Here is a 26761-nt window from a genome sequence, read left to right as displayed (position 1 = left end):
AAACGCAATATCCCACTCGTAGCAGTGCGATATGGTAATATCGTCACTGGTGAGACACTAAGGCTCTCAGTCTGCAGTCAACCCATGCCTCCCACCAGTTATTTCTTTTAAATAAGTGTAAGTAACTTTTATTTCTATAATAACTGAAGAACATAAATCCCAACAAATCTGTTTTTTTACTGTTGCGATGTCTATTACATTTTGTGAAAATGAGAGGAAGTTTTGAAAGTCATAAGTGTTTTCTTAAGTTATGTTTTGAATGAAAATAATACACAAGGTGCATTTTACACGTAGACTGTAAAAAAATTATATTTCTCATATTTCACACCAGAGACCAGTTGAATTACCGTGCTGTTTTTTTTTTAAGTACCGTGCTGTCCAAAAAGGCCACCGTACAACTCGTGACGTCACCAACAACAACATTATTGTCTGTCTGTTTAGCTCCGCTTCGTCTTGACACGCTGAATGATATATTAGCCAAACATCACGTATTTTACTCAATTCATAAAACAACTGAGCTAGTACTACAGTCATATCAACAGTACGCGAGCATTTGCCATTACGAGCGCCCGAAGGAGATTAATTTCCTCTCGCGTTTCCAACTGCCAAGCCGATGTCATGAGCTCAATGCTAACGCGGATTTCATCGTCAGGTTTTAACGTTACATCGCCGACCGTCAAAGTGTGAAACTCAGTCTACAGACCGCTCACGTGTGCACTCATTACTGAATAGGAAATACAATACCCGATATATTAATCGAGATGCGGGGTCGTTAATGTCATGGTCACTGTTGAGCATCCAGCGATCAGTTCCTCTCTGTAAACCGAGCAGATCAGACACACAGGCAGGATGTCCGACACGCTGGTCATCACTTTCCAGACTCGGCTCTCCGCGGTGATGGAGACCGTCCTGAAGACCACCATGTACGAGATCACCCGGCTGGTGGAGGAGAGCTTCGTGGAGCAGATGGACCGGGGCAAGCGGGAGGCGGAGGTGCTGAAGCGGAGGCTGATCGTGTCCGAGGCCAAGCTGAGGGAGCGGGAGAGGTTTAAGAAGGTGAGGTGTGTGGACTGCGGTCGGACAGCAGTGTCCCGGAGGAGGTTACTTCATGTCAAAGGCCCTGAAACACAGAATAGTGAGTAACTTACTAATTAATGTCTGACATCATGAGTTATGCAGTGTTTACAATTGAGGTAAAGTTGGTTTTATTCTCGCATATTCATTTAGTGACAACTAGTGACTTGTTCCCTATAGTGTTTACCATGATATTTTGTATATTCGGTCTGAATTAGCATGTCATTATGACTTGAAAACAACATTAGCACTATTTACTATGAACAATTCTTACTTTGATAGTCATTGCCTGCCATAATGTTTTGACTATTTAGAAACGGGAAAGAATACTTTTCTGAAATTGTATTATTAAGGATAAAGTCTAAATGTATGAATATAAAACCAACTTCACCTCAATGTGTTTTCAGTTGAGGTAAAATTAGTTATCTTTGTATATTTATTCGGACTTTCTCCCTAATATAATTTCATACAAGTATTCTTTGCTAATTCTAAATAGGGAAATCACGTTATTAGCTAACGACAATCAGAGTATTGTTTACAATCAATTAAATAGTGCTAATGTTGTTTTGAAGTCATATCCACATGCTAATTCAGATTGAATATTCAAAGTACCATGGTAAACATTAAAGGACACATGTCACAATTTGTCAATAAACAAATGTGTGAAAATAAAACCAACTTTACCTCAGTGTGTTTACATGGGTCATTCATTGGCTATGACAACACACTGTATGAGCAATTCCATGCAAATGTCAACCTTGCCATAAACAAAATGACGGTTTTTAAGGTATTAGCTTCGGATGCTTTAAAGCAGGGGTCACCAATCCAGGGCCCGTGTCCCTGAAGGGTTTAGCTCCAACTTGCCTCAACACACCCGCCTGGATGTTTTGAGTATACCTAGTAAGACCTTGATTAGCTTGTTCAGGTGTGTTTGATTAGGGTTGGAGCTAAAATCTGCAGGACACCGGCCCTCTAGGAACAAGTTTGGTGACCCCTGGTTTAAAGTGACTTTATGATCTTTACTCACAATAATGAGGATCTAAATAATTGATAGGGCGAGGCAGTGGCGCAGTAGGTAGTGCTGTCACCTCACAGCAAGTGGGTCGATGGTTCGAACCTCGGCTTAGTTGGCGTTTCTGTGTGGAGTTTGCATGTTCTCCCTGCCTTCGCGTGGGTTTTCCCCGGGTGCTCCGGTTTCCGCCACAGTCCAAAGACATGCGGTACAGGTGAATTGGGTAAACTAAATTGTCCGTAGTGTATGAGTGTGTGTGTGAATGTTTGTGTGGATGTTTCCCAGAGATGGGTTGCGGCTGGAAGGGCATCCGCTGTGTAAAAACTTGCTGGATAAGTTGGCGGTTGACCCCCACCTGTCAATGTGTCACAATCACATTTCGTACTTTTGTGGGTTTCAAGGTGTATTATTTCAGTTTTTATGTTTTATGCCGGAGTTATACATTACTGTTTTAGTTATTTAATATATGTTATGTTATTTCGATTTTTAAAAAATCATTTTGGACTTTTGAAGTTTGCTGTGGACGTTTTCTGGTCGCATGATAACCAGATGACTTCCTGATTACTGCATTAGCAACTAATACAGACCATAAATCTTTTTCAGAATGATTCTTTCCATCATAGAACTGATGCAATGAAGTCATTTTTTGTGGGAATTGTGTTTGTAATATATTATGATTTTATAAGCCATGTGAAATCTAAAACCAACAAACATTTATATGATTTATATCATTTATATCAGAAACAATTCTTTAATTATTACAAAAGGAAATTCCTTTTTATGCTTTTTAAAAAAAAAAAAAAAAAAAAAATATATATATATATATATATATATATATATATATATATATATATATATATCCAGACAATTTAGTTTATCTTATATAAAAAAACATTTTAATGATTTTCAACATAAAGTGAAATAAAGTTTTTTTTTTTTTCTCGATTTTTATTACACAACCACAAAATATTGGATATGCTGCTCTGATTTAGCTCACAAATAGATTTCAAACAAGAAGAATAACGTACAATGTATGTAACGCTGACGAACAGAACAGTTGACAAAAACATGTTTTTAATGAATTTTGAGGAAACTATAGTTGTCAGTTTTGTGCATTTTATTTTGATTATACTTTTGAATTATTTAAGTTCTTCAGATGATCTTGAGTCATTGTCCAATGTGGCATTATTATGGTCTGTTCATTTAAAGTAATACACTTTGTTTAAGTCGCAAAATATAAGCTTGACTGAATGTTTCTCTGTTTTTATTTTAAAGATTTGGACAATGCGCTTGTTGTAAAGCAGGAAAATGCCTCTGACAGTAGCTGGAGATGCAGTCCTAAAGGAAGCACAAATCAGGAGAAACCTTCAGCAACTCCAGAACCAAAACAGAATGTATGTATTGTATTTTTTTGTTGCTAATAATGAAATCTGTTATAATACATTCCATGGAAAATGTTAAATCTAACAAATCATTAGTTTGCACATAAAACTAGATTTAATATTATCTAATGCAATAAAAATGACTCTCCATAACCAATGAATGCTATCATGATGAACTCTAGCTTGTGTTTATATGTTTGTATGTAGAAATCTAAGTTTAAAAAACATCCTGACTGGCATGCAGAGATGATGTGTTAGAATTCAGGGTGATGCAGCTATAGATGTTAGATTTTAAATGCTCTGTTCTTCTAACATGTTTTGTTTAACATTGGTCTGACATCTGAATGAACACTTTGTGAATAAATATGTCTTGTTTTGGTTTTCGAATCACCTTAGTCGCATGACCTTGGTGTTTCGAATCACCTTATTCGCATGACCTCGGTGTTTCGAATCACCTTATTCGCATGACCTCGGTGTTTCGAATCACCTTAGTCGCATGACCTTGGTGTTTCGAATCACCTTAGTTGCATGACCTTGGTGTTTCGAATCACCTTAGTCGCATGACCTTGGTGTTTCAAATCTCCTTAGTTGCATGACCTGGGTGTTTCAAATCACCTTAGTCCCATGACCTTGGTGTTTTGAATCACCTTAGTCGCATGACCTTGGTGTTTCGAATCACCTTAGTCACATGACCTGGGTGTTTCGAATCTCCTTAGTCGCATGACCTTGGTGTTTCGAATCACCTTAGTCGCATGACCTGGGTGTTTCGAATCTCCTTAGTCGCATGACCTTGGTGTTTCGAATCACCTTAGTCACATGACCTGGGTGTTTCGAATCTCCTTAGTCGCATGACCTTGCTGTTTCGACTCACCTTAGTCGCATAAACTTGGTGTTTCGAATCATCTTAGTCGCATGACCTTGGTGTTTCAAATCACCTTAGTCGCATGACCTGGGTGTTTCAAATCACCTTAGTCGCATGACCTTGGTGTTTCAAATCACCTTAGTCGCATGACCTGGGTGTTTCAAATCATGCTTGTGTGCAGTGTTTTAAAACACTTGCATTTCGGTATCTTGACACTGTGTCGAAACGTCAGTTTCACGTCAGCCATCCATAGAAGATGAGTGCCTTAAGTATTTTTTTAATGCAACAGGAAAACAATTTAAATTATCACATCTGAAGAATATGCTATTTTGACTAGAAAAACAAGACACTGTAAATGAGTTAGAGATTTCACATATTGAAGAAAAACATGGATATTTAAGTTTTGTATTCTGTAACTAGCTTATGTGCATTTTTGTCAGGCTGTTCAGCAGGCAGTGTGTGAACCAAAACCTGCAGGAGAAGTGAAAGAAGAAACGAAAGAGCCCAGAGACACACAATTGTGCCTAAAAATACACTCTCAGCTACACAAACAGAAAGATCCTCAGAGCAGTGTACAAGAAACCAACGGCCTCCGCAGCGCAGATTCAACAGTCACGTCTTGCACTGAACTTGACGAGGACGAAGCCAGACACCGAAGCCCCACAAAATGGTTCAACTCCAAAACAGACCCTCGTTCGGCACTCGTTTCGCAGCCAGAACCAGAAACTCCATGCTTGAGACCCCAAATGGCTGACTCAAGTCCCATTAAACAAGAAGTTGTGGTGATGCTTCCATCAGATTGGGAAGACATGGAGATCAGGCCTCACAACAGTGCTAAGAAAACACATCTCCCACCTTCAGCCAGAGTTCAGGAGCGAGTCTCATTCCCTCCTCCACCACCACCTGTCAAACGTCAAATCGTTTCAACGCAAGCCATGCAGAATCTCAGAGCACCCGTCAGGAAGAACACCAAAATCGTTGTACATCCCAATGCGGCAATGAGCGATCATGGAGCTGTAGATCTAAACCGAAGCCTTCCTGCGCCGAAACTCTCTCAAGTCCGTCAGTATCCTGAAGGAGCGGGCGAAAGAAGCTTCAATACTGTGAATCCTGGAAGAAGTTTGCCTCCAGTGGTCAATATGAGGGTCCAAGTGGACGCCCGGAATATTTCAGCAAAGACTACGCATAATTGCAGCCAGTGCGGAAAAGGCTTCTCTCATTTGTGTCACCTCCGAGCGCACCAGCAGATCCACACAGGTGATCGGCAGTTCTGCTGCACCATCTGTGGGCGGAGCTTCACCAAACTGAGCAACCTGAAAGCGCACCGGAGGGTCCACACGGGCGAGAGACCCTACATCTGTGCAGACTGCGGGAAGAGGTTCACGCAGAAATGCAACTTAAAGAGACATCAGAGAATTCACTCTGAATTCACCCACTCCAGCGTATGACCGAATACGGTTGTGTTACACATTACACATGCTAATCAGTGTTGTTTTGGTTAGCGGTTAAATTATTTTTGATATCATGCATCCCTAACCTTGTGTTCTTAAAAACATGTTTGTTTTTTTTTTTTTTTTTTTTTTTTTTTGCAGTGACTGGATCACTTGAGGCAAATACTGGTTATATTGTGATAAATCTAAATATATTGAAGCGGATAACTTTCCTAGTTAAGGCAGGTGTAATGCTACACAGTGCAAATTCTGATCGTCAGTGTAAAGGTCTTTGCACACTGAGGTCCGAAATTTTCATATGCGTTTTTTCGTATTGATATGCGAAATAGTCATCACGTACACAAAATTTGCACAATGAGGGCTCTTTTTTTAAGGATCTAGGCGCAAAGTCTAAAGCGCATAGCGCAAAAGCATTAAGGGCATGCTTATTCTCTTGATGAGTTATGGGTGTGTTTGGAGAATAACCTGCATTAAACAGGTTAAAAATCAGTTTCATTTCAAGAGTCAGTTGCATCACGCCATGGCGCATTTGCTATTTACATGGCAGACTTTGTAAGTGTAAAAACTGAACGCTTTACTAGCGAGAAAACAGTTGAACAGACCATCTGCAGCGCAAGGATAAAGAACAAGCCTCCTCCATTCGGCCTTTTTACTTTCTCATTCTCTTCAATTTTACTCTTACTTCTTTACTTTTGTGGATAAGGAAACTTGTTGTACCCACTCGACTAAAGACATCATTTGTCTATTCATTTAATTTTATTTGTTAAGCGCAAAGATTTGTTTCTAAATTCAACTTTAATTTCCAGCAAACAAAAAAATAAACGAAAATAACAAAGTGTGGTAATATAGAAAAGCTATATCCAAACACACGTCCTATTCTTATGCCTCATATGGTCCAGAACCCGACAGGTGGACAAATCTGAGCTTGTTTTTTTATAAAAACTAAAATAAATTTGCATTCGATAAATACTACTACTAATAATAATAACATTATATAAAAACAAATTGTCATAAATAAACTAAAAAAGCCCCTATTTTTAGTTCCTCAAAATAGCAACGCACCAACAATGCGCCTTGACAAATCTCCTTTCTAGACCAGCACTCCTACAAAGTCCACAAAGTGGTGCAAATGGATGTACTATTTAAGCAACGTGCCTCAAAACGGGAAAATTATGGTTGTGCTGGTCTGACAATAGCAACAAATTGCATCAAACATGTTTTGCGCCTTATTGCACCAGGTGTATTATAGGGGCCTGAGTCTGATGCATATTAATTAATCCATTCTGAAAAAACGCAAAACATTCGGAGTCTAAATACACTCCCATGCTACAATTTGAACTTTTTGTAGGAACATTTATATTTTAAATAAATTAATACTTCAGCGGGCAGTGAAATACTTCAAATGTTTCTAATTTAAATAAATACGGTTCTTTTTTCAGCTTTCTATTCATCAGTGAATCCTAAAAAGTGGATCTAGTTTACACAATGTTTAGCAGTTTTCAGTTTAAAGTTTAGCAATATTATTTTTTCAATTTTGATATCTAGAAGTTATTTTTGACCATCGCTTCAGCACATTATAATGATTTGTGAAAGATTGTTTGACACTGAAAACTGGAGCAGTATTACATTTTAAAATAAATTAAATGGTTTTCACAATATAACAGTTTCACTTTGCTTTCAGAAACTTAAAAAAAAAAAGGTTTTACACTTTTAAATGGTATTCTATTTAGTTTTTTTTTTTTTTTTTTTTTTTTACAATTGTTTTACCATAAATTTCAGAACCCTGGTGTCATATTTCAAAACTGTAGACACAAAATTCCCAACCATTGCCAAAATTGCACAGTTTTCCAAAACTCTTAAAAACTTTTTTTTAAGTGCTCGGAAACAATACACACCAGTCAAAAATACTTTGTTCATTGAAGTAATATCACCTTTTCAATATAATTCAATTAAAAATCAAATTGATCCCATTTCAAAATGCCTCTCAAACATTACTTTTACAGATTACTGTGCATGCATTTAATCAGCTATCAACTGATACAAATGCTCAAAATGATAAGTTACTCTTGCATTACTCTTGATGCATGGAAGCTGATGTACAATAATACATATTTAGATGATGAAAGTTTCAGAAAATTTCAAATGACATCAGTTACCACAGACGATGGCCCAACTAGACCATCCTTATTCCATGTATATGGTTTCTATGTTCCATGTACCACTTTTTACAGACAGTGTTTTCATATTTGACATTACTGTATGTAAGAACCTGTGGCCAAATCCACAAGACCAGATTGATGGAAAGATCCCAAATAGAAGTCTGATATACAGAAATACATATATGCAAATTACATTTGTGACATACTAGTGCTTTATATATACAAAAATATGTCATAGATGTCAAGATATTGCAAAAATTTAGAACTACAAATTTGTACATGTTATGTAAATATATTACCTATTATGTTCTATATTTTACCTACAAATATATTACCTATGGTTGATGCGATGGTGCAGTAGCTTGCTGGTTCGAGCCTCGGCTGGGTCAGTTGGCGTTTCTGTTTGGAGTTTCCATGTTCTCCCCGCGTTTACATGGGTTTCCTCCAGGTGGTCCAGTTTCCCCCACAGTCCAAAGACATGCAGTGAATTGGGTAGGCTAAATTGTTCGTAGTGTATGAATGTTTCCCAGAGATGGGTTGCGGCTGGAAGGGCATCCACTGCGCAAAAACATATGCTGGATAAGTTTGCGGTTCATTCCACTGTGGCGACCTCAGATTAATAAAGGGACTAGGCTGAAAAGAAAATGAATGAATAAACATTACCTATAAATTGGCTTTATATAAACACACACACACACACACACATTTGTATGTATATGATATGGCTGAAAAAATATTTTTGCAATATTTTGACAAATATGACATTTTATATGCAGCTTTTTGATTTGGGAATGTGCAGTCAGAGACACTTATTTAACTCTGCTATTCTGTTTTGTTTTGTTTACAGTATACATACATTTTTAATGAACAAAACATTAGTTCAGTGATTCCACTGTTTGCACTGTTTCCTCTACATGCAGAAACCATAATGAAACCTGTATTATATATTTTAAACAGCAATATTGAATGATTGCTAATACTTGTTTACTGAATCGATGTGCATCTTGTGTGCTGGTGATCTAAAGTAATGTTTCTGTAGTATTTGTATGATAAAAGGATGATGTGAATCAATGATCCTGCAAATGGAAGACTTCTCTAAAGAAATGAATGCAACATGCAAAGTTTTAAACACTGGAGAGTCTTTGATAAACGTAGTGACCGTTTAGAGTTTTGTGTCTAGAGTTTTGAAAATTGACATCAGGGTTCTGACATATTTAATGAACAAAATATTTTGATATATATTAATGCGCAACATGAGAAACGCCTTTAAAAAATATCCCACACAATCAAACACTGCTTTATGGATTCATTATTAAAAAGTGTATATTTTTTCATTACAGTGGGGATAATGTACTCGATCCTAAAACATTGACAACTTTGTGAATTTATAAATAGGTAAACTGTGAGGCTCCCTAAAATATGCTTTATTTTTGCAGTTTTTGGAAGGTTTCTCTGCTTGTTTGTTGGTTTTCCCAATTTAAAGTGTTTAAGTCAGTTTATAAGCTTTATTGAATAAAACCGCTACTCACTCAATTACTATTACTGTTATATGACAACTCTTTTGATTTACGCATTCAGATGTGTAGCATTAGCTCTTTCAACCGCTGCACAAACTCACTATTGCAGCAGGACAGCATTATTGTTTTATTTTGAAACTGCAGATCAAATGTGTGTATATTTGCTGCTGTGGACTGAATTGTTGACATTAAGATGTCAGGGCTGATCTTGTAGGTTCAGATTCTACGCAGGCAGGGGTGGCCAGTGATTAAACTTAAAATGTAGTGTTATTTAGACTGTAAAGAGAGTGACAGTAGAGCTGATGCTTTCCGATGAGCTTCTCATTGTAGTTTATGTATGTTTTTTGTTGATTCAAAGCCACACACTGTGTCACATCACACACCGAGCAAACTCTTCCAGTAATGCATGCAAACAGATTGTTGGTGATTCAGGAACACCACAGGAAGTCATGTATGTTGCGGACTAAATGACTGTATTTACACTTATTTTTTCCTGTGAAAATTGCTGATGTAAATGATGAAATTAGAATTTAAATGGACCAAATGGCCAGAAGTTCATGTCTTGGTTTCTGTCACCAATATGTTGTTTTGTAGTGTTCATGTCAACCCAATTAAACTCTCCTACAGTTGTTTGGAAGCATACTTACAGTATGTTCATTGGTCATGAAGTCTTATTCGTTTGTACTTAAGATGCTTTTATTTTTGCACACATTTAACTGGCGCATTGTCCTTTCCTATTGTATTTTAAAGTAATGCATACACTCACCGGCCATTTTATTAGGTACACCTGTCCAGCTGCTGGTTAGCGCAAATTTCTAATCAGCCAATCACATGGCAGCATCTCAATGCATTTAGACGTGTAGACATGGTCAAGACGATCTGGAAAGGAGAATGGCCAGACTGATAGAAAGGGAACAGTAACTCAAATAACCACTCGCTACAACCAAGGTATGCAGAAGAGCGTTTCTGAATGCATAACATGACAAACCTTGAGGCAGATGGGCTACAGCAGCAGAGGACCACACTGGGTGCCACTCCTGTCAGCTAAGAACAGGAAACTGAGACTACAATTTGCACAGGCTCAACAAAATTGGACAATTGAAAAATGGAAAAACATTGCCCGGTCTGATGAGTCTCGATTTCTGCTGCAACATTCAGATGTTAGAGTCAGAATTTGACGTCAACAACATGAAAGCATGGATCCATTCTGCCTTGTATCAACGGTTCGAGCTGGTGGTGGTGGTGGTGGTGTAATGGTGTGGGGGATATTTTCTTTGCACACTTTGGGCTCATTAGTACAAAATGAGCATCGTGTCAATGCCACAACCTAACTGAGTATTGTTGCTGACCATGTTCATCCCTTTATGACCACATGGTACCCATCTCCTGATGGCTATGGTAGATATAAATTTAAGTATTTTATATAAAAATATATTTTTTCTATTTTTATTTCGTTTTAAGGGCAGCAGTGTCTCCAGAAAAAAGGACCCTCCACATCAAAAGCTACTGCTCGGCCCACTATTCAGGAAACACTTAAAAGAGAACAAATAACTTACTTGCTAATATCCAAGCATGCTATGAACCAGATTTTTATCCAAAGAAAAATAAAGATATCCAAAGATGTCTTTTTTTAAAAGTTGTAAATAAATGTGTTTTTGAAATGAAGACAGCAGAAGTCTGATTTATTTTAATTATTAAGCCTGATATGTTTACTGCTCAGAAATATTTTAAATGTTTGCTAAAATATATTTTGTTTAAGTGGAAAAATTTTTTTTGCTTTTAAACCAGAAATTTTATTTAAAAAAATTAATTTAAATCAGTAATCACAATATTGTGAAATGGTGATAATTTTATCCAAGGTTATCATACCGTCACAATCTTATACCAGACCCGTAGCTAGCCTGGTGAAAGGGGTAGTTCTTTTTTCTCAAAAAAGTGGACCTTGTTGTAGTTATACGCTTCATTTTCTATTTAGGTGAAGTTTATTTATTAACTAATTTCGAAAGAATCACATGCTTATGATTGTTTGGGCCTGGTCCCGCATTATTTAATTTATTATTCACTAATCAGACCATTCCTAAGCCACTATAAATACCCTAAGTTCCATATAACAGCCATCTTCATTTTAAAGAATCCTCCCTTCCACCCCTACTCCTCCTCCTATCCTAGATGGGCAGCACGGTGGTCCAGTGGTTAGCACTGTTGCCTCACAGTAAGAAAGTCACTGGCTCTAGTCCTTACCAAGCCAGTGGATGTTTTTGTTTACACGTTCTCCCTGTGCTTACATGGGTTTCCTCCCACTGTCCAAAAACATGCGACTTAAGTTAATTGACTTATTCAATTTGGCATAGACATGCTCCTAATAAGTGGTAATCTCTTAAGAGCAATCACTGTTCATTAGCTACTACAGCAGGGGGGTCCTCGAGATCTACCTGAGCTCAAACTCCCTTCTTACCTTGCAAATGGGAGGGAGCCCCGGGCTCGAGGATCTTAAGAGCTCAGGGCTCTCTCCCAGGACAGCGTGCCAAACAAGCTTTATAATCAGTCATCAGCTAAGTGTGAACTTTGAGTTATGACATTAAAATACTGAATTTAGGTTACATTTTAAGCACTATTTTAGCTGAATTAGCTTGTTGGATGGTCATCATAGCCACACTTTTTGATCATTTAGAATAAAAGTTACTTGTCATTTGTTTCTCTATTTAAAAACAGTAGTGAAAGACGACTTCACTTATGTCAGATGTTTTCTTGGACACCTGCTGTTAGATTATTTCCATTGGCCAAAACGGATTAACTAAGTCACACTAGAATTCCGCATGGTCTTAAAGCCTTTTTTGATTGCTTATTTTTATTATTTATGATGGCACAGCAGTCAAAATAAGACAAATGAGCTCATGAATGAATTCTTTGTCATTGAGGAGTGGGTCTTCCAAACCACTTGAACCCCCTGGCCTACCCAATCTGTAAAATTCAGCAGCCATGTTGATGCACAACACATTCAACATTTGAAAAATAGAAACTACACTTGCTGAATAAAAACGTTGAGTCATCATGTAATGTATCATACCTTCTTTATAACATGCTAATTACAGCAGAAGAAGACTGATAGTAGTGCAGGTCATTCTCCAGTCCACCGGATGGCAGTAAAATAGAAAAACCACCTACATTTTCTGCATCCGCTGAGGAGGACTGTCAATTTAACGATCAGATTACTGCACTAATAACGTCTATACTCGCATCATTTTGCGGATTTCTTCCAAGAAATCCTCTTCACGAGGATCATATCCACAAGGTATTTACCATCTGAATAACACAACGCATGTTCGTAATCAGCGTCCAGTTTCATTGTTTTACTCTGTAACGTTACATTAAAAGGCCCGAAGAGAGGTTGCGAGCTTATTTTTGTAGAACAGAAGAACATATAAACATAGACATGCAACGTTATAGATATATCACTAATTACATGATTATATTAGCGTAAAAACTCATAATTGGTTTGTTATGTAGTGCACGTGGCTGTAAAAACAACAACAAACAAAACGCCCACCTGGTGACAGGAATGGTGTTCTGGAAATATCTGTTTTTCTCAGCAAGTGTTTGATGTTTGTTAATGAGGGCACTGATACCTCAGTGTTTAGACTGTGTATTTCTGCGTTTCAGGGTGGTTGCTTTCATCGTTTCTCCCTCAAGGTGTCATCTCGAGGCGCCGGGACGATGACTGAAGCCCTTTTCCTCACATTCCAGTCGCAGCTGTCGGTGGTGATGGAGACCGTCCTGAAGTCCGCCATGTTCGAGATCACACGGCTGGTGGAGGACAGTTTCCTGGAGGAAGTGGGTCACCATAAGCAGGAGGTGGAGGTGCTGAAGCTGAGGCTGCAGCTGTCCGAGAGTAAGCTGAGGGAGAAGGAGAGGGAGCGGGAATGGGAGAAGGAGAGGGAGCGGGGCAGGAGGACACAGTGTCCGGATTGTGGCCGGACAGGAGACTCCAGCAGCAGAGACGAGAGCCAGACTGTCGAAACCGCTCAGGGTGAGTTGCAGACAGGGCTGAAAACTGATAAAACGTATTTGCCATACTACAGGTCAGTGTGTGGGTTAGGAAGAGCTGAAGAATATCCCATCATCTAGAGTAGGGGTCACCAATCTCGGTCCTGGAGGGCCGGTGTCCCTGCAGGGTTTAGCTCCAACTTGCCTCAACACACCTGCCTGGATGTTTCAAGTATACCTAGTAAGACCTTAATTAGCTTGTTCAGGTGTGTTTGATTGGGGTTGGAGTTAAAATCTGCAGGACACCGGCCCTCCAGGAGCAAGTTTGGTGACCCCTGATCTAGAGCTTAAGACTGGCTGTTAATAACGTTTATTTTTGTTTATTACTTTAATATGTGTATTGTTGTTATTGTTGTTGTTATTATTATTATTATTAATAATAATAATAGTAGTAATAATATCCACAAACTGCAGATGTGACAATAAATCAATCAAAAAAACAAACAAATATTATTCATTATAATTTTACGTATTATTTGTATTTTTTTTTTTAGATATGTATTATTATTAATAATAATTGTAGCCAGCCACTATTAGCTGATGTGGCAATAAACAAACAAAAAATATGATTCATTGTAATTTTATATATTATTTGTAAAAGTCATTTTAATTATGTATGTATCATTATGAATTGTAGCCATTTTATATATTATGATTAATTGTAGACATAAGGTGGTGATGTGGCAATAAATAAACAAACAAATATTGTTAGTTACCAAACAAATTTAGGAAACTCAAAAGCACATAACAAAATTTGACAAACAAAAAAACAACAACAAACACAACGTAAGATTTAAATTACCTAATAACCTAAAAATTTGTAAGAATATTTAAGAATATTGACAAATATTACATTTGTATATATACAGTATACTATACAATATTTTTGTTTAACAGAGGGAAGATTTCTTCAGCACATTTCTAAATATAATAGTTTTAATAACTCATTTCTAATAACTGATGTATTTTATCTTTGCCATGATGATAGTAAATAATATTTGACTAGATTTCTTTCAAGACACTTCTATACAGCTTAAAGTGACATTTAAAGGTTTAACTAGGTTAATTAGGTTAACTAGGCAGGTTAGGGTAATTGGGCAATTTATTGTATAATTATGGTTGGTTCTGTAGACCATCGAGAAAAAGTATATATATCTTAAAGGGGCTAATAATTTTGTCCTTGAAATGGATTTTAAAAATTTTAAATTGGTTTTATTCTAAGCAAAATAAAACAAAGAAAACTTTCTCCAGAAGAAAAAACATTATCAGATATACTGTAAAAATTTCCTTGCTCTGTTAAACATCATTTGGGAAATATAAAAAATAAATAATTTCAAAGGGGGCTAATGATTCTCGGTTGAACTTTATATATTGGTTACAGTGCTTCTAAAATTGTAAACTGAACCATAGCGCATATCTATATGTATTAAATTAAAATGTATTATTAACTTTTAAAATATATATGTTTTATTTCAAATATAGATTTTTAAAATTGAATTCTATTATTAATCAACTAAATAATGTAATATAAAAAATATTTTTTATAGCAAAATGCACAAAAAAAAAATCTGAATACTTAAATATTTCAGAATTTCTGATTAATATTATTAAATATTTAAAAAATAATAATATAAATAATCAAAGTATAAACAGAATAAACCATGTCCCATAGTTTATAAATGGTGTTTTTTAACTATAAACATCTGTCTGTCTAGCAATTCATTGTTGCATTCTTTAAATGACTGTAGTCCTATATTTATGGATTATGCCCTGTTAATAACATCAGGTGTCATGTGTATGTTTGAATATTTTTAGTGCTGTTCCTAAATTATATAAACATTTTTCCAATGCAGGAGCAGACACCCTTTGTCTAGGCCTAAGTCTGAGAGAACAATCCGCCAATCCGTCTGCACTGACTGAAGAAATGTGGAGCACCAGACAACGCCTGGAGTCTAACAAACAAACAACAACAACAACAACTACTACAAACACACACTCCAAAGAGAAGAGCGACACACATAGGCAAAAAACAAAAGAGATCATCGCACCTCACTCCAATGCACAAGTTCCACAGGATTTCCTGCAGAGGCTTCTAGGCAGTTCTGTCCTTCAGAGCGAGTCCACTAGTGACTTCAAACCCCGAGAACAACCCGAAAAAGACTTCACTCTTGACAAGGAGATGCACTCAGATCACTCGGGACTGCTGCAAAGTCCTCCTTCCCAGGATGTGCACCAGGACTCGCCGTTATCGTCACCAAATGGACGAGTAAAATCAGAAATCCAGCTGGATCTCCTACCTGTCAAAGAAGAGGAGGAGATGGTTCCGGTGTGGGACAGCATCAACAGAGACGAAGATGAAATGGCCGATCCCGGTCAGGCAGAGCTCAGAGGATCTTGTGATCAGGAGGAGATACAGGTAGAAAGCTTTCCAGGTCTAAACTCTCTCGACATGCCAGATGCCACCTCATATTTTACACCTTATTCACTGCTACATCAAGGTATTAGGGCACAACATAGTCATTTATGCACATCAGAGCTGATGCTGTCTAGCATACCAGAGAGGGCACATTCATTTGTCCAACCGGAAAACGGACAAAGCTATGCTGGTTCAGAGAGTTCGGTCCGCTATACTCGCGATGATGTTTGTCCAGGCAAAAAGGCAGTCGGCAGTGTAAAATACCCAAAGCGTTTCTCCCAGGACAAACATGGAACGCCTGAGCAGATCCATGCAGACAGAACCCACCAGTGCACCCAGTGTGGAAAAACCTTTCTGAGAGCTTGTGATCTGAAAGCTCATGTGCTCATCCACAAGGGCAAGAAGCCTCTGAGCTGCTCGCAGTGCAATCAGACGTTCGCGTACAACTTCGAGCTCAAGGTTCACCAGCGAAACCACTCAGGGGAGCGACCTCACGTCTGTCCGCACTGCGGCAAGGCCTTCGCTCGGATGAGCAACTTCAGGCAGCACCAGAACATCCACACTCGCGAGAAGCTCTTCAGCTGCTCTCAATGCGGGATGCGATTCAATCGAGCCACCAACCTGCGGGTTCACCTCAGACGCCACAGTCACGCCGGGATGTCTTACAATTGCCCCCATTGTACAAAGACCTTTCTGAATCCCAGGCAAATGAAGAGTCATTTACTGAAAGTCCACGGAAGAACAGGGAAATAAGTGTATTTCTCATTTCCACTCATGTTTTCCCAATGCAGTCTGATTTATGTTTACGTATTATAAACGGTCTGCACTGTTAGAAGTCAAGAAGCCAACAGAGGACACCTTACAGACAACTAAGCGACTGAATAGGACCTGGACAAATTGTTATGCATGGAATCTTTAAGCTGTAGCTTTGCAGTACAGATAGACAAGGAGACCTTGGTTTCTGTGTAGTTTAAGGGTGTGTTCACACTTGTCGTTTGATTCTTTTGGTTTGTTTGCTTGGCGTTCACACTAACCCCAACCTAAAAATACTAAATGAATAATAACCATTTTTTTCATGACATGAATTACTGAACATCCAAAACGATGCTTTGTTTCATTTGCATACGTCTCATGGTGTTTAAATCAGTTGAGACCTCATGAAGAGCTTATAATAACAGTATAAGAAGAGTAAAAACTGAAACATATTACACACAAATTAAGATCTGCTGCAGGCATTTCTGACTCTTTTATTGATCTTTAACAGGCAACATTGTGATTATAATGAGAAACAATTGGCATTCTTGAAAGTAGTGTTGGGCCGATAGACGACCGATGGCCGATAGACTACACTATGCTGATGCTGACTGCGTCTCACTATAGTTGTTAAACGTGATGTTTAATTAATCTTGTCTCTATACAACGACTCTTCAGTCTGTCAGGTAAAGTGTCACAGCGTCAGTACACTGCTTCAATCTTTCGCTTTCACGCTTGTACTTAGTAATTTTAGTGAAAACCTCAGATACTGTTGGTTACTTGTGCACCTTTTTTACCGACCAAGTTTGTCAACGCCATTATAATGAAACAAATCACACTGCTCATTCATGCCAGAGTACCGTGAAAAAGTAATTGACAAGTGGTAATTTGTGTGTAACTTTATTTATTTATGATTTGTTTATGGGTTAAACAAAGACCATGCAGGTCAGGTGGTTAAAACGGTAGGCTACAAATAAATAATTCATTATGAATTAATTATTCATAAATAATGAATTCACCTATGCCTATGATGATGATGCCATCGTCCATCGCGGTGTTTCACATTAGACATCGTACGATGGCAAATTGGTTGTTATCACCCAACCCTACTTGAAAGTAGGGCTGGAGGATTAATCGAAGATGATTTTCATGCGCATGTTGTCAGTAAAACTTGCTGTCCTAAATCTCCAGCACATGATTTCATATGTAGAGAACACAGAGTTGTTGTTCACTTACAAGCTACTCAAATAAATTGCGTTCAAAAGTTGATTTATTCTGAAAATAAGAAAATTGAGATAATCGTCTTGTGATAATGACGAATGTTTGTGTAGCTTCTCGGTTGAGTATGACTCTGTGTTGCAGCTACATCTGAAAACATGTGAAAATACCCCATTTAATAACTTGATTTTACTCCAAACTCACTTTATATCTTCAGTTGATTGCGGGGCTGCACAATATATCATTTCAGAGTTGATATCGCAACGTGAGCAATCGCGATAAGTCACATCGCAGGACATGGCATGGTAGGATTATAATTAATAATTTCCATGTGTTTTTGGGGCCTGACTGTATGAGAATGATAAAAGCATTCAGGCATAAGAAATTGTACCAATTTTAACCATAATAATGATTAATTTTATTGAATTATTCATACAACGAAGACTATGCAGTATTATTTTACATTTTAATATTCAATTACTGTACCTGAATGAAAACAACACAAACGGTTTATTTCATTTGTATTTTTTTCTTTATTGTATTTTTCGATGCTTGTAGGTTTAATCCAGATGCACCTACAGAATCATCCCAATCAATCAACTAAAATAATCAATTCTTTCCAAATAGAGATATTAAGTCATCTGGTGAAATTGTATTTATGTCGCAATATATATCACCGAATAACAAAATATCGCAACTCACTACGTAAGATTATTCTGTAGTCGCGTGCTAATTAGTCTCATTGAACCACTGAAAGTAGTAGAATCTTCTGTTTTTCAGCAACTGCAATTTCCTGGGTTTCTTCTTTGTGGGTTTTTTGAGTTTTGCGTTAGAGCGCCCTCTGGCCTTTGGAGCAGATTTACTACAGAAAATTATCCTTTACTGACAAGATGTGCATAGCAATCCCAGCTTTGCAATTTAATTTATGATTAATTGTTCAGCCCTATGTGTGCATTCTGTCCTTTTTATAGCCACATCTCCTGTTTGGTTTATTTCAATGTCTTGTTGGAAGTGAACTGTGAACCATCTCTTTCTTAGCAGGTCTCAATCTGCTTATTTGGTGTGCACCATGGTTTAGATCCTGTCCATACAAACATGGGTATTTTCAAAAATTTACTTTTAAATTTTTTTTTGCATAGCCTCACTCTTTGCCTTCATGAAAATGGAATATTTTGTGACTGAAATTGATACAATCTGAGTTTTCCCCTTATGACGTCTGCGTGCACACTGTTTTCTCCTTTCTGCTCAGCCAACACTGTTGGGTTCACACTAAATGTGGAAGGAGCTAATTTCGCACGTTTGCAACAAACGTATTGCATATTCCGCATTGTTTGATCGCTGGATGGTATTCCACCTTTGTTCTCATGTTTGCATTTGCTTGTATGCAATTTACTTGCAAAAATAATGAGTTCTAGGGATGGCTGAAGTGAAACTGACGTTTTGACACAGTGGCAAGATCCTGAAGAACAAGTGTTCCGAAACACTGTACCGAAGCATGATGCGAAACACAGATCACATGACTAAAGTGATTCAAAACACCAGGTCAAGTGACTAAAGCTATTAAAAGCATCGGTCATTTCAGAAGCGTTTCGAGACCTGTTGAATTTGCGTTTGACTGACATGGTCAAAAAAAACTGCCTCATGTAGCCTAGTGAACTGCGCGTGTGCACAGAGGAACTGCGCTGCAAATGACGTGAGCTCAAATCCTGACTTGTACAAACACTCTTAAATTTTGGCTTGATGTATTTCAATGATGTAACTTTTTACGACTAAAACAAGACATATTTATCCATAAAGTGTTCATTCGGATCTCAGACCAATGTTAAAACAAAACACATTACAAAACAGAACATCTATAGCTGCATTAACCTGGATTCTAACCCTTTATCTCTGCATTGTTAGAACTGTCACTGCTCCACTAAATCACTTGAAACCTAGACTTTAAAACATGAAGTTTAATTCCTAAATTTGCTGAACTGTTTTTTACTAAACCTGTTCCAGAGCAATACCTAAAATGACCACTTGGTGTAGAGACGGGTTTCGAAACGTTTCGAAGCTTCGATACATTTGCTTTGACTCTTTTAATGTTTCATGAAGCCTCTCTTTGCCCACTCCTTCTTAATTCCGTTTGGTGTGAACCAGCACAAAACTCTCATCATCGCCCCCTGTTGGTTTGGCAGGAACCTAACATGCTTCACAGTGCATTTTCATGTGTATGGATGTTTTTTTTTAAACAAAAGCTGGGAAAACTCTGTTCATAATAATACCCATGTACATGTGGACATGTCCTTAGATGGCAGCATTCACTCTTATTCAAGTGAACGTCAATAACAGATTCAGGTTTTTATCAAACCAAACTTGCCAAGTGTGAACACACTATTACATCTGTAAATTAAAATTTGGTAACGATTTACTCCAAAATGAACTATTTTGCTGTTGTATTATCAATGTACGTATAAGAGCTGTTATAGATTATGTATTTGTTGTATTCTCTTCAACAACAGTAAAAATGCTGTATGCAGCACTTTGTTTTTGGATGTTTATGGATTTTTTTTTTGCTTTTTAGAATTCCTAAAAACAAAAGGTACCCTGCATCCCTTTTTTCAACTTGCATGGCGCATTTTGTTGGAAAAAGTAAATGAACCATCAGACATAACGGTTGGTAGTATGTCTATTTCCAGTTCCTGATAACAAAAAGTGCTCCAATTAGTCCAAATGCTTGGTTTCCTTCACCTCAGTCTTCCGTTCAATCTTCAAGCATCCTTTGATGAACACAGATGTTGGACATTGCAAGACCTCCAGCTCATTTGCACCAGATTTCTGAGATTGTTGATGCCTTCCTGTCCTGAAGTGACTGGACAACTATTAACCCCTTCGTACACAGGTCATTATCTGATGGATTTGTGTACTTTTTCCCAACAAAAGCAGAAGAGTCTTAAAATTATTCACAATTTAATTTATTTTTATCGTTCATTCTGACTTTGTAAACTAATCCAAGACTGCAGACATTCAGACAAACTTTCAGCACTTCCTATAAAACAATCTTAAGGCCAAATCACAGACTAATCTTAATAAGTCACTTCTCACACATATCATGACCTGACTAAAGTCGATATTGGTCAATAATGCCAACAAAACCTTACACAGTGTCTGTTGCAACTGGTAACCACCTGTTAATGCAATGTGAATTGGCCCTTAAGTGAACACTTTCTTTGTTTCAGACTTCATATTTCAAGTGTTATCATAATAAACAAGCAGACCACACACTTAAGATAGCATACGTAAACTAAAAATCAACTGTGATTTAATTTAAAGGCATATTTTAATGCAAGGCAGTGAGTCTTAACCACAAAACATGAATAAGAATGTTACAATATCAATAAATGCGCCCAAATTTATGTTAAAATGTGCCACACAGAACTGCAGTTTACTAACTTGTTGTTTTGTATGTTTTACTGTAGATTGGCCAAAGGTTTGCAGAACATTCTTCAACTGAACAAGGAAATTCACAACCCATAAACAAGCAGAGAACATTCAGTGTAAGCATGAATTTAAATTCATTTGTAAGCTGTTAAATGATTGTCAAATTACCAATTACTTGTGTGTTTCTTATACAGGTGGTGGCCAGAGAGGTCCTGACTCAGTTTCAGGTGTGGCAGAAGGCCTCCTATAGCAGGAACATTGATTGGAGCCCGATTACAGCAAAGGTTTGGACTTCTTCTTTTTAAAATATACAAATAAAGGCATGCTTGCAGAGAGTAATTTGACATGTATTTGTTTCTTTTTTCTTGCAAAGATTATATCTAAACTGCCGCAGTTTTATGGCCGGGAGGCAGAGCTGATTGTACGATGTACTAAGATGCTACACAACCGCAGGGATTACCTTCGAAGAAGAGCAAAGGTTAGATGATTAATCACATCATTTGAAATCTACTTTTTGACAATGTTTAACATAACAGAACTAGATTAAAGCAGGGTATCTTCAATTGTTTTAAAAAAGCCTTAACATGTCTTAAATAAAAAAAAAAATGGCTTTAAAAGGTTTTAAATCCACTGAAATATTGTGTAGTAGGTCTTAAATTTTTTTAAACGGGTATTAATTTTCCTTTGTCCATATGAAGCTATATCCAACACCCATCCAATCACTAACAATATATTTCAATACCAGTTTTAAGAAATGTTTATTTATTAACTCTAATTACTTATTAATATAGTTTAATTATCTTCCTTACAATAACAATACTTTTTAATGTTTTTTTAAGACTTTATCTTAAAATTTTTAGCATTTAGCCTTGTGTAAGTCTGAAATTTCATTCATTATGGTCTAAAAAGTCTTAAATTTGACTTGATGAAACCTGTAGAAACCCTGTAAACCCTGTAACCATCATTTATTTTACTCGTCCTCCACTTGTAGATTTTTTTTCATCTGTTGAACACAAAGAAAATATACAAAAAATGACTACATAAAGTATTTAGGCAACGTTTTTTATACACATTGGCAAATCCATATTATTATTTGTCTGCATGGCATACTCTTGGCAAATGCAAAAGTCTACAGACCTGTTAGGTTGCAATCTGTGACGCTAATTGAACCAGATAACTGTTCAATCCTTAAAATTGTTGGGAATTTCATGTGTTTACCATAAAGTAATCAATTTACATAAGTTGCTTGTCATTTTGTATTTTGCTTGTATTAATCACATGGAAAGGAAAAAAAATGGCCATCAAAACCGAAACTCTTTAGTTTAAACCTGAATTTAAAGGTTGTCTCTCTCTAGTAGTGATATTAAAAATAAATTTTAAGACCTCACACAGCACTTCATACTCACAGTATTAAAAAAAAAGCAGATACATACATTTTTTATAAATCCTTCAAAGTTGTAATAGAAGTTGTGGTGTTGGAAAATACTTCATGTAATTGGTTAGATTTACTAATTCCTACATCATATATATTACCATTCAAAAGTTGGAGTTGGTAAGATAAAATGAAGAGCGATTGCACAAAATATTAAGCACCAAAATGTTCTCAACTTCGACCATTTAAGGAATAATATGATTGTGCATCATATAATCATCTTAGAATGATTTCTGAAGGATCGTGTGACTCTGAAGTATAATGTTGCTGAACATTCAGCTTTGACATCACAGACAAAAAAGACCATTTACAATGCATTGAAACGGAAACCATTAGTTTCAATTGCAATATTTCACAATATTACTGTTTCTGTTGCATTTTTGATCAAATAAATCCAGTCTCGGGTACTATAGGCATTATAAGTGACGTCTACAGACATAGAAAAGCCTTTCAACTACAAACAGTTGCATACTTTCAATTCAAGACAGATGGTTTCTCTCTCCATTAAAACAAAGGGTGCTTGATCAACGCTTCAACATGCTGGAATTTGTTTTTAAGTCAATAGGGCCATTAAGGAGTCCAGTCATTGGGCCTTTTAACACCCGATTCTTTCATATGTAAAGCAACTGACTGAAAATCTGCTGTTGTGAAACTGGTTTTACTTATAAGTCAGACAGAGTGGGCAAAATAAGCTACTTCAAAGTTTAAATTTAACAACTTTATTAATCCCACCACTGGCAATTAGATTAGGGTAGTAGCATTTCATGATACAACAAACACATTAAAAAAACAAATCACTTACAAAAAAGTATTAAAAAACACAATCCAGCATGCTTCATAATAACTTCATAAATAGTACTGAAAACATAGGAAAGACCCATATATTAAACATTTTAAACTTGCTAAAATGTAATGTTGTAAAGCTTTATTACCTCAGGAACAAAGGTGAATTTATATTTGTTAGAAGAGCATCTGATGCTTCTAAACCTTTTTCCAGAGGGCAAGAGAACAAAAAAAAGGCTTCAGAGGATGGGAATCATCTCCTATCACACTTTATAAAAATAATGACTAATGTTTTGCTTCTTACACTTTCTTTACATACCTAAAACTTGCCTACAGAACTTATTCATTGTTGCTCTTAGGGCCTACTCACACTATGCCATCCGTACCGTGCCCAGGCCCGTTTCCCGGATCGTTTGAGAAGTGTGAGTGCGCTGAATCGGGCTCAAGCACGGTTCACTTGGCCGGCCCTGGCCCGGTTGGAAGAGGTGTGCCTGAGCGCGGTACACTTGGGCTTTGGCGCGGTACGCTTGTGTGTGAGCGCGAAACGCGCCAAAGCCCGAAACCGAAAGCGAGACGTGACTTTTAAGGGACTGTTTGATATGGATTTATTAATCATTCTTACTGTTCAGTGATCGCAAACTGCCGTAGTTTATTAAAGACGCAAACTCCTCACAGCACGCCAGCTGCGCGCCTTCAGCAGACCTCCTCATTCCTGCAGCACGAGAGCTTTGATTGTTTATGAGCGCCAAAAGTGGCGGATCTGTTCGGTAAAATATCTGACTGCGTGTCACGGCATCCCTAAGGACTGTTTGGCGAAATATTTGACTGCATGTCACTGCATAACAAACGACTGAAACGATATAACTAGAGAAATCTCCACTGTGCTGCTGAGTGAGAGAGCGTATGGCAAGCCGTTTTAACATTTAAACCTTGTTCTGACTATCCATAAATATATATATTTAGAGATATAATTATATATTTTGACAAGTCATTATTATAATTCGACTTGTCAGAATGACAATTAGAGATATCTGCAATTACAATTGTACTAGTACGAAATCAGATTGGAGATATCTGCAAATATATTATGACTAGTCATATTCCTCCATTGACTTCCATTGAAAAATATTTGCAGATATCTCTGAGTTTTGACTCGTCAAAAATCCAATTCAAGATATCTACAACTGTAATTCGACTATTAGTAAATTAATTAGAGGTATCTTCAAATATATTTGTAAATATCTCTAAATATTACAAATTAAAGACATCTCCAAATGTATGACTAGTAAAAACTCAGTTAGAGATATCTCTAATTACAATTGTGACTAGTCAAAACTCATTTAGAGATATCTGCAAATATTTTTCAATGGAAGTCAATGGAGGAATATGACTAGTCATAATATATTTGCAGATATCTCCAATCTGATTTCGTACTAGTACAATTGCAATTGCAGATATCTCTAATTGTTATTCTGACTAGTCGAATTATAATTATGACTAGTCAAAATATAATTAGAGATATCTCTAAATATATTTATGGAGTCAGAACAAAGATTTAAATGCTAAAAATGCTTGCCATAGAGAGCGCTTCTGAACAGCGCAGCAGCGATGACGTAAGCGTGCCGAGGCCCGATATGGTGTGAGCGCGGGCCGTCGGGGGAGTAGGGAGGGGGGACAAGCGTGCTTTGGCCCGGTTCGAGGCAACTGTACCTAGTGTGAGTAGTTGTGTAAAATGCTTCCTTGTCCTCATTTGTAAGTCGCTTTGGATAAAAGCGTCTACTAAATGACTAAATGTAAATGTTTGAGGTTTTCTTAGCATTTGCTGTTTATGTAACTCTGCTAGACTGCGCAGAGGTAAACAAATAATCTTGGCGCAAGTCTTGATTAAGTTTTGAATCGCAACGAAAAGTGAGGAGAACCAGCATAAAAGGAAAAGCTTGATATACTCTCAATATAGGTTGTATAAAAAGTTCTCAGTATATATTTTTATCTACACAGAAGGAGTTCAGTTTCCTAAGAACATACATTCTCTGATACACTTTCTTAGCAACAGTTTCTGAGTTCTGCTAGAACTTTAATCTGGTATCAAAGATTGTACCAAGGTACTTATAGTCCTGTACCCTTTTCAACTTGTTTTCCATTAAAATATACCGGTTTCACCTTTGAGGTTTTTCTAAAGTTAATTACCATCTCTTTCTTTTTTTGTGAAAGTTGTGTGAAATGTTCAGTTGTAGTTCAGCTGTTTTGCACCACTTATAACACTCATTATGATTATCGCTGTCTGTATTTGTTAACAAGGATAAAAAACTGTCATCAGCATATTTGACTATTTGGCAATTGTCCTTAGTGCTGCGATATAAAGTTTTCGATCATATTTCTTTCAGATAAAAAGGTCCATCTTTTACTCTTGTCATGTTACTTTATCTTTTGCCCACACTGTGCTGTTGATTACTAGCTTACTATAGCTTATTAAAAGCATTATTGGCTGTATTAAGTTTATTGCTGTATTTCATATTGAGAGTTGAAAAGGTTAAACTTGTGTATCATTATTTGAAATGTTCTGTTTTTTTTTCTGCAGGAATCTGCTTTGGAGCGAAATCTTCTACCTATGGGCCAGAGATATCTTATACAGCTTCAAAGAGGTGATGTTCAAAATGTGAAGTTGTGAATAAAATTTAGTTCTGTGTAACATTGTTTCATGTGTGCAGTTTATTTTCTCTCATCAATACACAGTCAAACATATTTTGTTAACTAAACTATCTAACCTAAAATATAAACTATATTTTGGAAGCTAAACTATCACAAGAATGGAAGGGATGGAGCCATTAAAGGGATAGTTCACGCAAAAATAAAAATGTCCTTTCTCAAGTGGTCCCAAACCTTTTTTATTCTCTTTAACACTATAACAGATATCTTGAAGAAAACTGAAAACTTGTAACCATTAACTTTCTTAGTAGGAAAACAAAGTAGTATGTAAGTCAACGGGCAACATGGTGGCGCAGTGGGTAGCACTGTCGCCTCACAGCAAGAAGTTCCCTGGTTCGAGCCCCGGCTGGGTCTGTTGACATTTCTTTGTGGAGTTTGAGTGTTCTTCCCGTGTTCGTGGGGTTCAGTCCAAAGACAAGCGCTATAGGTGAAATGAGTTTGCTAAATTGGTCATGTGTGTGTCTGAGTGCAAGAGTGTGTGGTGTTTTCCAGTGCTGGGTTGTGGCTGGAAGGGCATCCGCTGTGTAAA

General features: G+C 37.1%; 2 protein-coding genes and 1 long non-coding RNA gene across 15 annotated transcripts; 2 read left to right on the top strand and 1 right to left on the bottom strand.

Moving 5' to 3' along the window:
* Nucleotides 1–278: 278 nt before the first annotated feature.
* Nucleotides 279–13259, bottom strand: LOC141386172 (uncharacterized). 4 transcript variants are annotated; one of them, XR_015476869.1, is made up of 4 exons: nt 13005–13259; nt 10224–10336; nt 8276–8573; nt 279–1120 (listed from the first exon to the last, which is right to left on the bottom strand). It is a non-coding gene; the product is annotated as an uncharacterized LOC141386172 (long non-coding RNA). The 4 variants fall into 4 exon arrangements; XR_015476867.1 differs by having other exon boundaries at nt 13084–13259; XR_015476870.1 differs by lacking the exon at nt 10224–10336.
* Nucleotides 393–10099, top strand: si:ch73-109d9.3. Its single transcript, XM_087237501.1, has 3 exons — nt 393–1135; nt 3362–3480; nt 4771–10099. The coding sequence occupies exons 1-3, from the start codon at nt 850–852 to the stop codon at nt 5776–5778; spliced, it is 1413 nt and encodes a 470-aa protein (XP_087093627.1). The 5' UTR covers nt 393–849; the 3' UTR covers nt 5779–10099.
* Nucleotides 12617–26215, top strand: si:ch73-109d9.1. Of its 10 annotated transcripts, none has more exons than XR_015476851.1 (9): nt 12617–12749; nt 13148–13484; nt 15355–15917; nt 20455–20546; nt 20647–20772; nt 21350–21427; nt 21506–21595; nt 21685–21789; nt 26105–26215. XR_015476851.1 is itself a non-coding variant. In XM_087237498.1 (7 exons), exons 2-7 carry the CDS (start codon nt 13172–13174, stop codon nt 26192–26194), a joined length of 1239 nt encoding a protein of 412 aa, XP_087093624.1. In that variant the 5' UTR covers nt 12617–12749; nt 13148–13171; the 3' UTR covers nt 26195–26215. The 10 variants fall into 10 exon arrangements, 4 of the variants coding, with proteins under 4 accessions (XP_087093624.1, XP_087093623.1, XP_087093622.1 ...); XR_015476852.1 differs by having other exon boundaries at nt 20627–20772; XR_015476849.1 differs by having other exon boundaries at nt 13118–13484.
* The last annotated feature ends 546 nt before the right edge of the window (nt 26216–26761 follow it).

This window comes from Danio rerio, chromosome 1 (genome assembly GCF_052040795.2).
Source record: "Danio rerio strain M-AB ecotype USA chromosome 1, GRCz13ab, whole genome shotgun sequence".
Lineage (NCBI taxonomy): Eukaryota > Metazoa > Chordata > Actinopteri > Cypriniformes > Danionidae > Danio > Danio rerio.
This window is presented reverse-complemented; position numbering and strand designations above follow the sequence as displayed.